A 15773-nucleotide genomic window follows, 5' to 3' on the forward strand; every position below is an offset into this window, starting at 1 on the left:
CCGTCGACGTGAAAAAGGAGGGCCGTTCCGCCCCCCCAACCTCCGGGTTCTGATTCGCAGCTACCAGGGCCACGGACGCCTCCTTGGTAGTAGCAGGACTCCGGGGCCAGGGGAAAACACCGCTTCGCAGCTCCCTCTGGCAGCACTGTGTGGGGGAAGGCGCAGTTCCTCGGGGAAGGGGAGAGCACTCCTCACTCTCCCGCTGCTGACGACCTGCTGGGCGAAATTTTAAAGTCGTTTACACCAAGCAGTAAATCGAAGCGGCAAGTCTGTGTGCCCCAGAGTACAGGGGGAGATTAATAGCTGAGATGCGGCGAAACGTCTTTTTAGCAGGAAATATTTTTCGCACTATATTAATCAGACTGACTTATGCATTTTTTTCTCAGCTTCTTATGCGGGGCCCATGTGAATGTCGAGGTTGCCAACACAAAGCACAATACAAAAACGTTCGTTATTGCATTTACGAAATGTAGGTTTCTGAACTAACATTGAAAAAAGGTTTAGAGGCAATAAGAGGACTAAAGTAGCACCCGCTCACACCAGGTACCATCCTGGGCTGGTTCTGGGAAAGGGGAAATTTGCTTTTCCTCTCCTAAAAATAAACAAGCAATTGCAATGCAATAGGTCTCCGATTTACGCCAATTTGAACTATTGACATTGCAAATGACAATGCCTTTTATTTTTCTTTTAAAAACAAAAATAAAAGGCATTGCCATTTGCAATGTTAATAGCTCAAACTCTTGTAAATACGAGACCTATTGCATTTTTAATGCTTGTTTAATTTCCCTCTTGCGTGCCCCAGTCCCACCTGGGCCCTACTCATGCCCTCTCCTTCAAGAAAGTAATTATTCAAAGCTGTAGCCGCACCTGTGCCAACCTGGAGATAATTTAAAGGAGGTGCAGCGTAGTGCTGCATGCTTATCTTCACGTGGTGCTTTAAAATGGGCATCTTAGGTACTTGTGGGACAATTTTGCCCATCTTGGGCTCATTTTACTCCGGTCTTATTATCTTTTCCTTTCCTGCCTCCTGGTGCTTGTCTCCTTCTCTCGGGGGCTTCTTGTGCAGCCCTTCCACTACCTTCCAGCAGAGCACAATCCTGCCCACACTACCAAGCCCCAGAGCCTCCTGACTGTCTTGCAGGACAATTGGAGTGGCAATAAGTCCAGATCTTCCCCAGCTGGTCCTCGGAAGCATACTGTGGTCAGCACCACTAGCTATGGTGAGACCTACCTGGTCCTGGGGGTCAGCTGCAAAGTCCTTAGTAGGGCATCACTTGGCTTCTCCTTCCTGCTGTCTTATTCTGCTGTAGACTCCTTCCGGGTCCATGGTCTTACTCACTGCCTCTCTCTTGTGCAAGTATTTATAAGTATGGGTAGAGAGGTCTAGATGCCAGGCACCTCTGGCCAATCCTAGCATACAACATCCTCCACCCCTGTCCCAGCCCTCCTGCACATCTTTCTGGGACAGTCCAATATGGCAGACGCTTCTTCCCTTGATTAGCACTACTTCACCCACCCAGAGGTGTGGCTATGGAAATTACCATTCCCTCCTCTGTGGTCACTCCAAACCAGTTTTGGGGCAGCTCCTCCTCCCACAGGTATTGGAGCGAGCTTGACTAGGAGGACCATTAAGGGGGCACACCCAAGTGTTAGCTACATCTGCCTGTGGCAGGCAAGGCCCCTTTATTTGTTAATCCAGCTACTGTGCACAGCCCCCAGGCTATCCTGTCAAGGGAAGTACAACACCGCCAATAACTAAAGCCTTTTTATCTTTTTCCTGGGAGCACTTCACTCCACACTACATGGGAGCCAGACAGGTGACAGTTGAATACTTACATAAAAGCCTATGGGGCTTTAAGCAGGAAAATTATAACGTTTTAGTCAGTTAAAATTTGATTTTACTATTAAATTGTATTTTGAATAGCAAAATAAATGAGTCCTTGAATTCTTTCTCGAGGTACTACCATTCCGAATTCAGTATTTATTAAATGTAACAAAGTAGCCTAGTGTTTCCTTATAGAAGCAGCCAGCATTTCTACAGTGAAAATAGCTTTGGGGGATATTTTACTGTAAATACATGTTCAACATTAACTTTTATATGTCTTACTTTTGAATACCATGTACCCTGCCGTTATAGGCAACAAGACCTAACTAGGAGTGACTGACAGGTCTAATTTGGAGTTTAACACCGCCACATATATTTTGCCTGTGTGCAGCTACGAGGCTGCTAACAAGGCTACTCTTTTGCATGCAGCCTGCACACTTACACACATGCATGAGGATGTAACCAGCCCAGTGTCCCTTATCCTAGCTGCATGTTGTGTAAACAGTGGTTCAGTAGGGCCAGTGGTCCCATAGAAGCTCCTTTAAAAAAAACAAATGGAAAAGTAATAGAATATAGGTTCCATATATTTTTAATCTGGACTTTATAATATTCAGTGTGAGAAAATTGCAGCAATTATAAAGTACAACAACCTCCAAACAGTTTAGTGTATAATACAATTAATTTATTCATTGCAGTATATCAGATGATAAAGGTGCTGTCCTGGGTGATAGAATAAAAAAAACATGCAACTCTTAAAAAAACATTTGAGATCATCTTCAGGACAGGTGTGTGAGCACCTGATATCATGGTGCAGCCATGCAGAGTGCGAGCCTACACACTGTAGTGACTCGCGCAGAGTTGGATCTTGATGTCCTAATTAGGAAACAGTAGCGGATGATGTCCGGACGTCAATGGAGAGAAATGCACATTTAAGGAGCATCTCGGTAAAGACCGTGGAACCGATCGTCTGGGTGAAATTTCAAAGGACCGCTTAGCGTTCCTTGTCGAGGGAGAAGATTCAGGCGTGCTTCTCCTGAATTGAAGCTATAGCAATTGATGTGGCGGTTGGGCCCGAGTTCCTGCTGGTACGCGTCTCTCGAAGATGGTGGTAAACACGCTATGTCCAATTACATGGAAATAGCGTATGTGAGACTCGCCCACAGTAAAAGTTCAAAAGACAGGTGATCAAAAGGCAAAATAATCCCGGTCGACTGAATGTGCAAAGCTCATTTGCAACACAGTCCATGACTGTTCCGACGTTCTTTACCCCACCTTACCCCTTGAAAGAAAAGAAGAGACTCCATTGTTTGGACCCCAAAAGAAATCTCACTTTTTACTTTGGGTTTCCGACCAGCTCTTTCTGGGGTTCTCCTGTGCAAGGAAGTGCAGAATATTACTTTGTCCAGGAGGATATTCCTATGCATGAATATGTCCTACACTGTGGCCATGAAGCAGCTTCCAGAAGGGTTGAGGACTCTTTCCAGTACAGCCAAGGCTGTTAATACTTCTTTGGCTGCTGGGCTTCCAGTCTTGGATATTTGAAAGGTGAGGAAGCTGTCTTTAGAAGTATCCATCATAAAGTTCAATTTACTTACCTTTGGTAGCGCTCTTTCTGGTGGATATTCTTTCAAACCGGAGGCTCCTTACTGCCTTCCTGACTCTTTTCCATCTATAAACATCTCAAATTAATCATGTGCGCACTGGCATGTATTTCGTTTTTGGACTCCCAAACCAATGGGTCGGACAGTAACAAGTTCCAGACCGACCACCTACTTTGTAAAATAATCTGACCATCTGATTCCATAGAACAATGTATAATACCTAGTGGCGGCCGCCACTAGGTAACTATAGTTATGTCAGCTGTTCCAGAGGAAGTGTTTTTGTGTTGCTAATAATTTTGGCACCATTTGACGAATCACCACACTTTCCAAACAGGTGCTACTGTTTGACTAGTTTGTGCATGGAAAGTTTCGGGGTGATCCGTGAAGCCAGGGCTGAGAAAAAAGGGGGTCCGAAAATGCAAAATCCCCATGCATTTTCCATAGACTTCTTTAAGACGGGCTACAGCAAAAGCTGCTGAACGGAATTACACCAAATTTGGCAGGAAACTAGATCATGGTCCGCAGAGTGCGCCTTTTTGATTTGGTGTAAATCTGTTCAATAGTTTTTGAAAAATTAAGGTTCAGATATAGTTGTATATCTGGATAGTCAGTGTCCAGATTTGCACTGTTTGGTCAATTTAAAGGGGACTAGTCAATCCTGATTGGTTCTTTGTAACCTGAACAATATTTTTGGGCAGCCATTATAAGAGTCAGGGACTTGGTCTCTGTGTCCTGTAAATGAATTAGCAAAAATATGTAAGGGGCAGAGTGATCACACCCAGACCCCAAAGAGCATGTGGGAGCACAACATGGACAACATGCTGGGGCAGCCGTTAAATGACTCTGGGACATGGTGCCCGTTGAAATGCATTGTTGTGAATGGCAGGTTTTGAGGGTCACAAAAAGGAGCACCTATAAAGGGTGATAACGGGTGTTAGTTACAATATAAATAATTTGTTGGTGGTACCATACTAATTTTAGGAATTGTGTGTTCTAAGCCGATTTTACCCTGTCAAAAATGCTGACCTTCTTTGATGTAATGACGCATGTTTGAGAAAAAACTGTTAGCTCATGGTTTTCTAATGGAGGTTATGGAAGGTGCTCCTGAAGCTAAAATGAGAGCATATTTTCTGTAAATTCACACTATCTTTTTCAGCCTTGTGAGAATAAGTCTGACATTCTCAGTAAAACATGTACTTCCATCAGGAGAAGCCTGTCAGTTGAATTAGCTCTGCCAACTACCATGAATCAGAGGTTAGACTATCGCATTTTAGTGCTGGTGTGCGCATTACAGCACTAAAATGTATTATTCATGCATTAACAAAGATTCTTCTCATGTAGGGATTACAAGAGCATTAATAGCATCCCACGCGTGCTTTGTCTGCTTGTTGTGCCGTGCCACTCTACCAGACTCAAGCAGGTTTTAGTTTCTTAACATGCTGCAGGCTTGCATCGGGCCTGGGTTCACTTATTTATTTATTTATTTCTGGTATTTATAAAGCGCGACACTCATCCCATAGGATATCACGGCGCTATAAGAAAAAGGGGGACTATTGAGATTTATGCAGAGGGAGTTAGTTTTTTGGAAAGAGGTGGGTTTTTAGTTTTTGCCGGAACTGTAGAAGGGTTGTAGTGTGTCTAAGATCCATGGGTAGCTCGTTCCATCTTTTGGCCGCCAGATGTGAAAAGGCTCGTCCACCTGTCCTTGCCCTAAAAATGCGCTTAGGTTTTGCCAGGGCTGAGTTATTGGACCTTAGGTTCCTGTTTGGAATATAGAATTCGATTTTAACTTGCAGGATTGTAGGGCCTGTTTTGTGGAGGGCTTTATGCGCGTGACAAAGTATTTTGAAGGTGGCTCGTTGACGCATTGGTAGCCAGTGGAGTTTTCTTAGGCATGCGGATGCCGAATCTCGTTTGCCTTTGTTGCATACCAATTTGGCTGCCTGGTTTTGTAAGACCTGTAGGCGGGAGAACAGTTGCTCATTCATCCCTTCGAATAAGGCATTGCCATAATCCAGGCGGCTGACCAGAAGGGCCTGGGTGATTGTGCGCCGGCAGTCCAATGGGATCCAAGAGAAGATTTTGGCCAGGAGTTTCAAGATTGCCAAGCCTTTGCCCCAGAGTATGCGTACGTGGTCTTTCATGGACAGTGCGTCGTCCATCATGATGCCAAGGTTTCTGGCGTACTGTTTTGGGGTGGGGGCTGTTCCCAGTGACGATGGCCACCACGTATCGTTCCATGATAGTTTGGCTCCTCCGAACAGTAATATTTCAGATTTTCCGGCATTGAGTTTAAGGCAATGGTTGCTCATCCATTCTGCCATTTCGGAGAGACAACTATGTAGTTTTTTCTTAGTTGTTTCCAACCCTTCGTTACTATGGTGACCAAGACTCTTGCATAATGATACATTGTTTCGCCTCACTCACACCAGAGTCAACAGATCTGGGTTTGATACATCACCGTTCTTTAGCCCACTCTACCACCCCAGTTCAGACATGGCCATATGCAAATCAGTCTGACCCTGTGCCTCATGGAACCAGTCCAGCCAGAACTGCCAAGCCATGCCTTCCCTGGACCGGAAACAAGCTTCCTAGGACCGGTTTCTGGCATTTCAGCCGTCTTCAGCCAGGCTTGCTTGAATCCAGTGGCAAAGTGAGCAAGGGACTCACGTCTGAGCATACCCTGCCAACTTATGGCAAACAAAGCGGTACAAAAGGGGGTGGTGATGGACGGAGCATCAGAACCAATCAAACACTCACACCCAGTCAACAGATCTGGGTTTGATCCATCACCGTTCTTTAGCCCACTCTGCCACCCCAGTTCAGACATGGCCATATGCAAATCAGTCTGACCCTGTGCCCGAACTGCCAAGCCATGCCTTCCCTGGACCGGAAACAAGCTTCCTAGGACCGGTTTCTGGCATTTCGGCCGTCTTCAGCCAGGCTTGCTTGAATCCAGTTGCAAAGTGAGCAAAGGACTCACGTCTGAGCATACCGTGCCAAGTTATGGCGAACAAAGCGGTACAAAAGGGGGTGGTGATGGACGGAGCATCAGAACCAATCAAACACTCACACCCAGTCAACAGATCTGGGTTTGATCCATCACCTTACTCTCTGAGCCAAGCATTGTTTTTGTCACACACAGCTAAGTGAGAGCTAAACTGAGTTGAAGTCTTGACCATTCGCTGCTAACAGCCATAGTCTACAAGTCTGTCTGATACTTTAGCACCCCAGTGGACCCACCTCCACAGACTGTCCAAAGAACTTGGAAATGAGGACGCTCTTGAGGGAAGCGCTCAACCTGGCAAACATAGTCCCCAGGCGCTTCTGAACAGGCAGTCTAGGCAGGTGATAAAAGTCTTCTCTGCACTTAAGTTCAGTAGTCTGATCTCTGCAGCATGTGCATTAACCATACTAGGCTACCCTTCCAGTTACTTATACTACCAAAAAGGAGCATGTTTTCCTTTAATTTATATTTCAGACGAACTGCACAAATGGGCTGTTTCACACAGCGAAAGAATGGGTGGTACATATAGGAGAAATTGCCAGGCTTGCAAATGAAAAGCTTCTGTTTTCATAAATGAAAAAATATCTTTTATAAAAAAAAAATAGTTTGAAAACAGAAAGATGATTAAGGAACCACTCCCTTTGAATTAACATTCTACTTGGGACTTACTGTTAAAGCTAAGCGGTCAGCATCCTATGAAATAAGATATGGTCTTCTCAGATGCCATGCACTAAAGCCAGTCTTCAAATAAATTATCTGGTTCAGTTTGATAATGCAGATGTCAAAAGATAATAAATGGCATTCTCCAAAATGAAAGAGCATAAATCATACAAGATAAAGAAATGGATGAGAATTGCACTCTTTTGCATTGCAAAACCTCAGTTGCCTAATGCAATCATGCAGATGTTTTGGTGTAACTAGAGGGAAATGAAATTGAGTACTACTTGGCACAGTTGAGAATAGTGACTTCAGTACTATATGTCACGGCAAAATGTGCAGAGACTGTGTTCATCATAAGAGAATTGTTTTCAAAATGTATTTATATAATCACATTGTACATAGTGTAGACTTGTTTTTTATGGACCTATTAAAAGGACGCACTTCACAACTTAGCTTGTGCCAATCACTCTTACCTCTTAATAAGAAGTCGTGTTTCAAGCCATTTTTCTGCACTTTCAAGATATTTTAGAGCTTCTCATTGCTGAAAACTGTGTAATTTATGACATTTATCCCTTTGCGTGAACTTCATTGCTTGGTTTTACTGGTGCAAAAGTGTCATTCTTAAGTGTCACACATTTGGCAGTTGAGTGCCACTCATAAGTGCACTGAAGTAATCGAAATGTCACACATAAGCAACCTGAAAACTTGCTAGCTATGTGTTTCCATGGACTTCATTGCTTTGCTTTACTTGCAAGAAAGTTTCACTTTAAGTGACACATTTGGTTGTTGAATATGACTCATAAGTACACTGAAACCAAAGAACTTTCACTCATAAGAAATATGAAAGCTTGGCAGCTATGAATGTTTGTTATGAAAATGGACAGGGGGGCTCCAGCAGGGCATAGCTCCGTGCAAATGCGTACACTTTTGCGTTGTGGACTGGCAAAGTAAGAATAGGTCCTCGAGGGAAATGCCTGCAGTCCAATGCATGGTCCTGATCAGACTGTGCTGAGTCAGTGCGCTTGAAACAAACCAGGACTGTGAGCCTGGTGTATTTACTAGTGTTGCGTCTCCACTATTGAAGTTAAGATCATGCACCTAATGCACTGGAGGAATCTCACGAAAGATGTTGTTCCATGCATTTCATTGTGGCAGCAAAGAAAGTCCTTGGATGTGTTTCTGCATCCTGCAGAGTGAAAAGTTGTCGGTCATCCGCGCTGTGGCCACTCGCATCCTGTTCGGTACAGTCAGTTCCCACAGTGCCCTTCCATTTCTGATGCTTTGCAGCAGTTTTAAGATCTTCTTAGCGTTTCTCATTGCTCAAATGTGTGTAATTTCTGATATTTATATGTTTCCCACGTCTTCATTTCACGATTTTGCTTGCAAGAAAGTGTCATTCATAGTCTTTGAATGTCACTCATAATTCCACTGAAATTATGAAAATGTCACACTTGAGAAATGTGACATATTGGCAGTTATATTGATTCCCTTGTGTTCTACAGCAGCCTCCCAGAGTGTTCTCATGTGCATCTGGAGCGCTAACAGTCTTGACACAAATGTGTGGCTCACCGGAAGCCATCTTGATTGAATCAAACTTGTAAAACCTGAAACATTTCATTTAGAAAGGAACAAAATGAGAGGGTTAATTTTGTTATAGAAATTATGGTTAGTGCTGTGGAAAGCAGAATTAGGACACATTTTAAATTAGTTACCCAATATCTTCCTCTTCTATTTCATTAAAATATTCGGACATGCAGGCTGACACATGCAATCTCAGCAGACTGCCAGTTAACTCTCTGGTGATCAGCAGCTTTACCATAGTGTTCTAATGTGCAACTAGAGTGGTAACATTCTGAAGTTATGCCTAAAGGGTGGCACATCTGTACGCTGTCTTGATGGATTTGAACTGGAAAACTGAAAGCATTTTCTAGTAGCAATACCTCAGTAAATGAGGAAATTAGGGAGCTTCCTAACAAAAATGTTTCCCAAGATGGCCTTGAGAGACAACAGAGCCCAAATGTAGCACAAACATCATCCAAATGTAGCCCAAGCATAGCCCAATGAAAAAGTGTGCAAAACGGGTATTTTTCTTAATTTACTGTTTGCAATTTTATATAGCACGAACTTGACCCAATGGTATTGGAGTGCTTTACATGAGCATCAGTTACATTACAGTAGGACACATTAATTTTGGTTTTAGGCATGCGGATATTAAGCAATTTGCAAAGAATCACACGATGTTGAGCCAACTCTGCAGCTGGGGAACCAGGTTAAAGTTTCAAAGTCAGCAGCTCTGCCCATAACACCACATCCTCTCCCCTAAGTGCATCAAATAATCAAGTGATCAACTGGATAAAAAACATAAATATAGCACATAATTTGGAAGTGGTTTGTTGATGTAGAAACCTGGCTCAGTATATGGCATGCGACTAGGTGGTTATACCGTGCACAGAGTCCAAAGATTCCCACGAATTGTACAGGGCTCAATGTAAACCCAAAGTGCTCTATTAGTGGTAGTGTGGGCGAGCAGCCATAGGCCTATTACAGAGGAGTATAAGACATTTATTGCCCACACATAGACCAATAAGGGACACACAACTCAAAAAGGAGATCTACACCAATTTTAGAAAATTAAACTTAGTTTGAGTTTTATTTTAAGACCAAGATCTTCGCAAAAAGGCAAGTACGTTTTTCAGGAAACTACTTTTGTCTTTTAAAAGTCTGCACAATGCAATTTTCAAACAGTTAAATATTATCCTATGGAGGACATCAATGATGTGGTTTTACGGGTAAGTACCCAACATACAGTTCCAGTCTTCAGGGGTTAAGGTCAGCAGAGGGCAGGGTTCAGGTAAGCATGAAGTGGCGGCCTGGTGCAGTGGTCAAATTTGATTATAGGCCCAATGCGTTTCAATGGGAACTGGGGGTCCTCAGAGCCACACTGCTTGGCAAGTAGGTTAATCGGTTGCAAGGGCCAAGCTTTGGAGGGTTTCGAGCAAGCACAGGAGGGGACACAAAGCAGTACCAAACATACACAACCCCACAGCGGCACAGGAGTGACCGGATGCAGGGCACTAACACAGCATCAGGCGCCCAATGCTCTTCAGTGGAGAAACTCAGCTGGACAAACATTCTGCAGGTGTCGCAACATAGGCTGCAGGAGGGTGACCAGTGACAGCAGAGGTAAGTTGAGGGTCGTAGGGGCACCTTCGCTTCAGCTCACCAAGGCACAGAGGCTTCGGTGCACAGGTGTCCTTGGACATTGGATTCTTCTCACTGGTGCCGGTTGCGGCTGGGGGGGGGGGGGCGGAGCTCTGGATTCAGTGTGCAGGCGTCGTCGTGGAGTCCGGGAGGGGTCAGCCAATGCTGAATTTGAGGTCATGATCTTTGGGGAACCTGTTCTGGAATGGTGGGCCACCTTGACACGGGCCGGAGTTGTCTGTTGCAGAGTTGACAGGACTCCTGGATCCGGAGGGCACCGGAGTCCTTTGTGTAGGTTTCTTGGGGACAGATCTGCTGTCTTTGCGAGTCTCTGATCTTTGTTGAAGAACAGGCAGCCTTTCTCGGGTTTTTGAAGCCACTGGCTACAGTACACCTGTTGTCTTCTTCGCAGGGCCTTTGAAGCTGGAGACAGGCAGGTAGGGCTGGAGACAAATCAATAGGTGTATTACATCTTTGATGCACGTTGTCTTCTTAGGTTGGCAGCAATTAGATTCATAGTCTGGGTGAGCCATCTAAATACTAAATTTAGGAACGTTTTAAGGCAGTGCCAGGTAGGACCAATGGGCACCTTACCTGGGGTGACTATACCCTTAATTATGCCACCCTCCTGTGGAAGGGGGCATAAACCTAGCCCTGATTGAAGGAGTTCCCCTCCCCCTACCATCATCAAGATGGCTGGGACTGAAAGGTGTACTTCACATCGCCTCCTTCACCTTAGGGGTGGTGTTGTCAGAGATGGGCAAACTGCTTATTCTTCCTAGGTACTTCAGTGCAAAAATGCTAAACCAAATGAATGGAATCCGGCCACAAAATGTTGCCTTCTCATCCTGCAGTTTAACATAGTTACCCCAAAATACTCTCTTCCCCTAAGTGTTTGAATGTTGTCCACAGAATGTGTCCAAAGATGTTTCTTCTCTCTTCAAATGCAATACTTTTCACTAAAAATGCTGTTGAATTGCCTCTTTTTGATATCAGTTATATTCATTGCTCCAAGAATCTGTAACGCAATGAATTATGAAGCAAAGTTGCTTAAAAAGAATAGATTGGTAATGTATGCTTTAGACTGGCCACACAATTATTTTAAAGGAAAGTACATCGTGTCCTTGATTTTCTTTGTTAACTTCTCGATTCAGAAACTTTTTCTCCCAACAATGCGGTTTCCACGATATTATAAATATTGGTATAGTTAATGGCCATTACAAGTGCTTCAAACTGCAGAGCTCCCTTGGTGCAACACTAGTCTTTTCTTGCCACCAGTGTATACTTTTGATTCTGAGTGGTGGCATAGTGCCCCTCAGTTCTGCTGCAATGGAGCCTCATGTGTTGAAGCACATGTATTTGCAACTTGCTGGTGATAAACTTCTCCTCAAGGGAGCCTAAACCATATTGAAAAAATTCTCACCAAGAGAAATGGGTGAGTAGTGTGTGTGCAGAGTATTTGTTAAATAAAATAGGAGCCATTTCTAAAATACTGTATGTTGTTTAAAATGAACTAAAGGTACCTCAGTGGAGTTCTGTGTGGCTTCGTGATCCAAAAGCATTCAGCTGCTCCTTCCGGTTATTCTCCCTTTTCGTGTCCTAGCCTCATAATGATTGCCACAAGAAAGACAGAGGTCCTCGCTTCTCTGGGCTGTGTCTGTGCATTTAGAGTGATTTTGCAGCTATAATTTGCACTTTTAATCCTCGTAATCATAATTTGTAAATTGACCTCCACGTGGCTAGATAGCAACATACTCTGATCACCGTCCTTACTGCATGCTATCTGACCATTGAACTCCTATAATGTTTGTGCTGGAACTTTAAAGCCTTAGATTAATATTGGACTAGGCCATGGTATACTGGTCATGTAGTTGGTTGCAAATACTAAATTAACACCAACATGCCATGAAAAGTGGGAGAAGGTACTCTTTCTACCTGAGGCAAAGATACTGAAGTCCAACAATGGCTATTTTTATGTTGTGCGTTACTGTCGATTTGCTGTATCTTGACTTCTACTCCGGTGCATAGATGTTAATAGTGTTTTTCTCAGTCACTTTATTGACCTCAGACCGATATCTCACACCTGCACATCAGTTGCTCTATGCTATTCTGCAGCTCCCTGATCTGTCTACCTGTGTTTGAACATTTTATTCTGTTTGGTGGGAGCTGTGAACTTTCCATGGAGCGTTTTGATGTTAATTTTGTTTGCATTCCCTTTGGACAGGAACACTGATTTTCCCTTTGTTTGTTTATATGCAGAGGAGACGTACTACCAACTGGAGGAACCTCTATTGAAGCACTTGCACAACCCCTCTTCCGCTATCTTGCTTTGTGTCAGTTCCAACTAATGCCTGTTGTTTGTATGTGTGAAGTCCTGTGCGGGTTACCTTGTCTGTTTGGTTCTTAAATAAATACCTCAGTGTTTCACCAGTCTGTGTCCTGCGTTTGTGAGTTTCCGCTTATGCTGACAATGGGTTTGCTAAAGTCCCCCAAAAGGTCTGTTTGAGAAGCATGGTTAGCTTTGTACTGTTTTCAGATATTTTATTTGGCCATTGCTCTCTACTAAGACAAGAAAAAGGATAACAGTTTTTTTCGGCTACTATTTATTGTTTTCACTCATCTCAAAATAATACACAACATAATTCTCAAATGTTTGCTACCAAAAACATGGGATTTTAATGTATACTATTTTCTTTGCATAGTCCATATTTTCTTCAATATCACAACAACTCTTTAAGGGCACAAGAAGGTCTTTTGCAGCAGTGGCTCACTCTTCTTCCCTCAGTTCATTTTTCAGCGCCTGCATCCAGTTGACTAAGGAATGCAATTGTTGGACCCATGAATAGTTCCAGTGACCATGCAAAAATGTCTGTTTGCTTTCCTTGTTACTGATTAAAAATATTATGTAAGCAAAAGCCTTCAGGATTGAAGTACTGTGACAACTGGAGTGACATGATTCAAATGCAAACCTTCATGACCCATGTATGCCATTTTTAGGAGTCCGTTTTGAAATCCGCAGTTGCAAATCTTGTTGCAGTTTGTCTTTCTAAGCAAGTCAATTGAGGGAATATCTATACATGGCTTGGGTTAACGGTTTCATTTGCCGCTCGACAGGTGAGCGATCTGCTTGAGGAGCAATGTTTCCTCTGCTCAAGTGTCACGGTCTCCCAACAGATGCTGTCAGCAGAACTGGTGGCCCAAAAGCAAGAAGAATAGAGTTCTTGGTCCCACAAAAGTCCATTTCATTCAAACACAAGAAAACATGAGTAATACAAGAAAGGAGACAACCAAATCAATTGCTCATGCTGGCTAGGCACGGGAAATGCAAATGCAAGTTATTGGCTGGAGCATAATGGCAGTACGATGCAATAAACATTTTTAGATAATTCTTTGTATGACAGCAGTGACTGCCTTCAGACCCAGACACACTTTAATCCTCTAATTCCAATGCAGCTTGGTCAAAGGTGAGTTGTGGGTCTCTGGTCTGAGTGATGTTTAGTTTTTGCATGGGACTCCCGTTGTGAGCAGTGACTTTAAATTTTCTTCTGGAGTTTTCTGGTCCCTTCAGAGCCGGGGTGCTGGTAATGTTTTTACAATTCAGAGGTACCATTTTCCACCTGCCCTGCCTCCTTCATTCCTGTTCCTGTATTGAGCGTCTCTGGTTTGGTTCAGTTGACATTGGCACTGAAAGCCATTTTTGGAGCTTAGGTACCTTAAACTTAGTAGATGTCCATGAAATGCTTCCTGGTCTCTGTTCAGCACCAGGGGCAAGGCCATAGGTGTCTTCTGCAGTGCTGTGAAAGCAGCAGCATGGATGTCATCTTTGATGCCACTACCGCTTGCAGTGTGTATAGAGAAAATTTAACAATGCAGGCCGAAGACATTTTTTGCATAATTGTATGTCCAAATAGTTTTTACTTGAGTAATACAGTTTATCTAGATCTTGTAACATTTAATTCTGTCTTGATAACCAGGATCCGTACGACTTAAACATCAGCACATTTGGTGATCATTACTCTGAAAAACAGAGGAAACTATGTAGACAAGTTTCAAGCTGACAAAAACGCTGATGGGTTGATTTGCTGTGTTTAGTTGATTTGAATATGTCCCAGCGACAATATTAAATGATCTGACAGCAGCTGATCTTCAGATGATTACTTCCCTGATATACATTTGTCACAAAGATGCAGAAGTGACATTTCACCATATACATTGTCCTTCGAAGCCTCTGGAACAGTCAATCTTTGTGATTAGTTGTGGAGCCTGTAAGGCTCGTTGCATAGATGCTTAAGAGTTTTGGAATTGTCATTGCTGGAATTTCGTTGAGAAAAAATTGTAAATTGTCTCACTTAATTGACCATGCAGCATCAAATTATTTTGTTATGCATAGAACCAATGCAATGAAAGGCATTTTCAGGTCTCACCTACCAGACACCTTTTAAGTTAGATAGATCATGCTGATCCTACCACATTTGACAACTCGAGTTGATGTGGAGTCTTTCTCCATCTTGAAAAATAATACTGGAAATAGTTACTTTTGAAAAAAGGGGCCAGTTTGTAAAGTGGTAGGTGAACAAGTATCTTCCAGGCTCTTGTATGCCTAGATTTGGACCCAGACAATGTCCTCACCCCTTGAGTCAGTGCATTCCTGCTCCTAAGAATGTTGGACTGCTTTTTTGGTAGCTATTGTAGACAAGGTGGTAAACACACTATGTATCCTCAACGGACATCCATAATTTAGTAGTTTGAGAGGATAATCAATAGACTGAATCTCAGACTTTTCTTTTTTAAGGTCATTTCAGAGTTTCCCCACCATCGTTGCAATCAGCCTCCTGCATTCTGTCGACCTCGTTCCCCATCTGAAGTAGAGAAGAGACACTATAGAAGGTCTCAAACGTAGAATTGAGTTTATATGTCTACAAGTTATAAAACTCAATTGACTAGGCAGTTGATTGTTGATTAAAGATGATACTCTTACAGGAGTAGGTGGCAGTGTGAATCATGTCTCTGTCGATAGTTAGTCAAAGTGGAAGACAAGACTCCAAAAACTTAATTTGCCTTTTTGGAAGAGTATAGCACTTTAGTGTGGAATATTGGTGTGCTCTTGCCTATATTGAAAACTTTTGGGGAAGAGATTAGGTGATGTTGAGGGGCTTGAAGGGGACTTTGGAGTTTAGCCGCGTGTTCTAGAAATCCTTCAGTATATAAAACCAATAGTTGCTAGGGATAGCAGTTTAATATTTTAGCGAGCTACTGTGGACATATTGAAAGAATAGAAATCAAATTCAGTTATGTAATTCTTATGCCTAATTTCATATCCAGGGCAAGAAAGCAGGCTATCTCCCTCCTTGCCCCACTCTTGCAGTGTTGCATACAAATAGGTAAAATTGTTATGTTTACTTTCCCTGAAACATTATTTCATGCCGTGAAAGAAAGAGGGGTGTGTGGGTGGAATTTTATGGATGCTGAAAAGCACCAC

General features: G+C 43.1%; 1 protein-coding gene across 15 annotated transcripts in view; it reads left to right on the forward strand.

Moving 5' to 3' along the window:
- The window catches only part of PHF14 (PHD finger protein 14), a 1035579-nt gene that overhangs the window by 393960 nt on the left and 625846 nt on the right, over positions 1-15773 (forward strand). The window contains exon 15 of one of the 15 annotated variants that reach the window (XM_085630780.1): positions 12554-12724. The exons of the other annotated variants lie outside the window; for them this stretch is intronic. Coding sequence (XP_085486906.1) covers positions 12554-12589 — 36 coding nt within the window. The 3' untranslated portion in view covers positions 12590-12724. Of the gene's footprint in view, positions 1-12553; positions 12725-15773 lie in introns of those variants that run through there. 15 annotated transcript variants of the gene reach the window in all.

The sequence above is a fragment of the Triturus cristatus genome, chromosome 10 (genome assembly GCF_964204655.1).
Source record: "Triturus cristatus chromosome 10, aTriCri1.1, whole genome shotgun sequence".
NCBI classification, from domain to species: domain Eukaryota; kingdom Metazoa; phylum Chordata; class Amphibia; order Caudata; family Salamandridae; genus Triturus; species Triturus cristatus.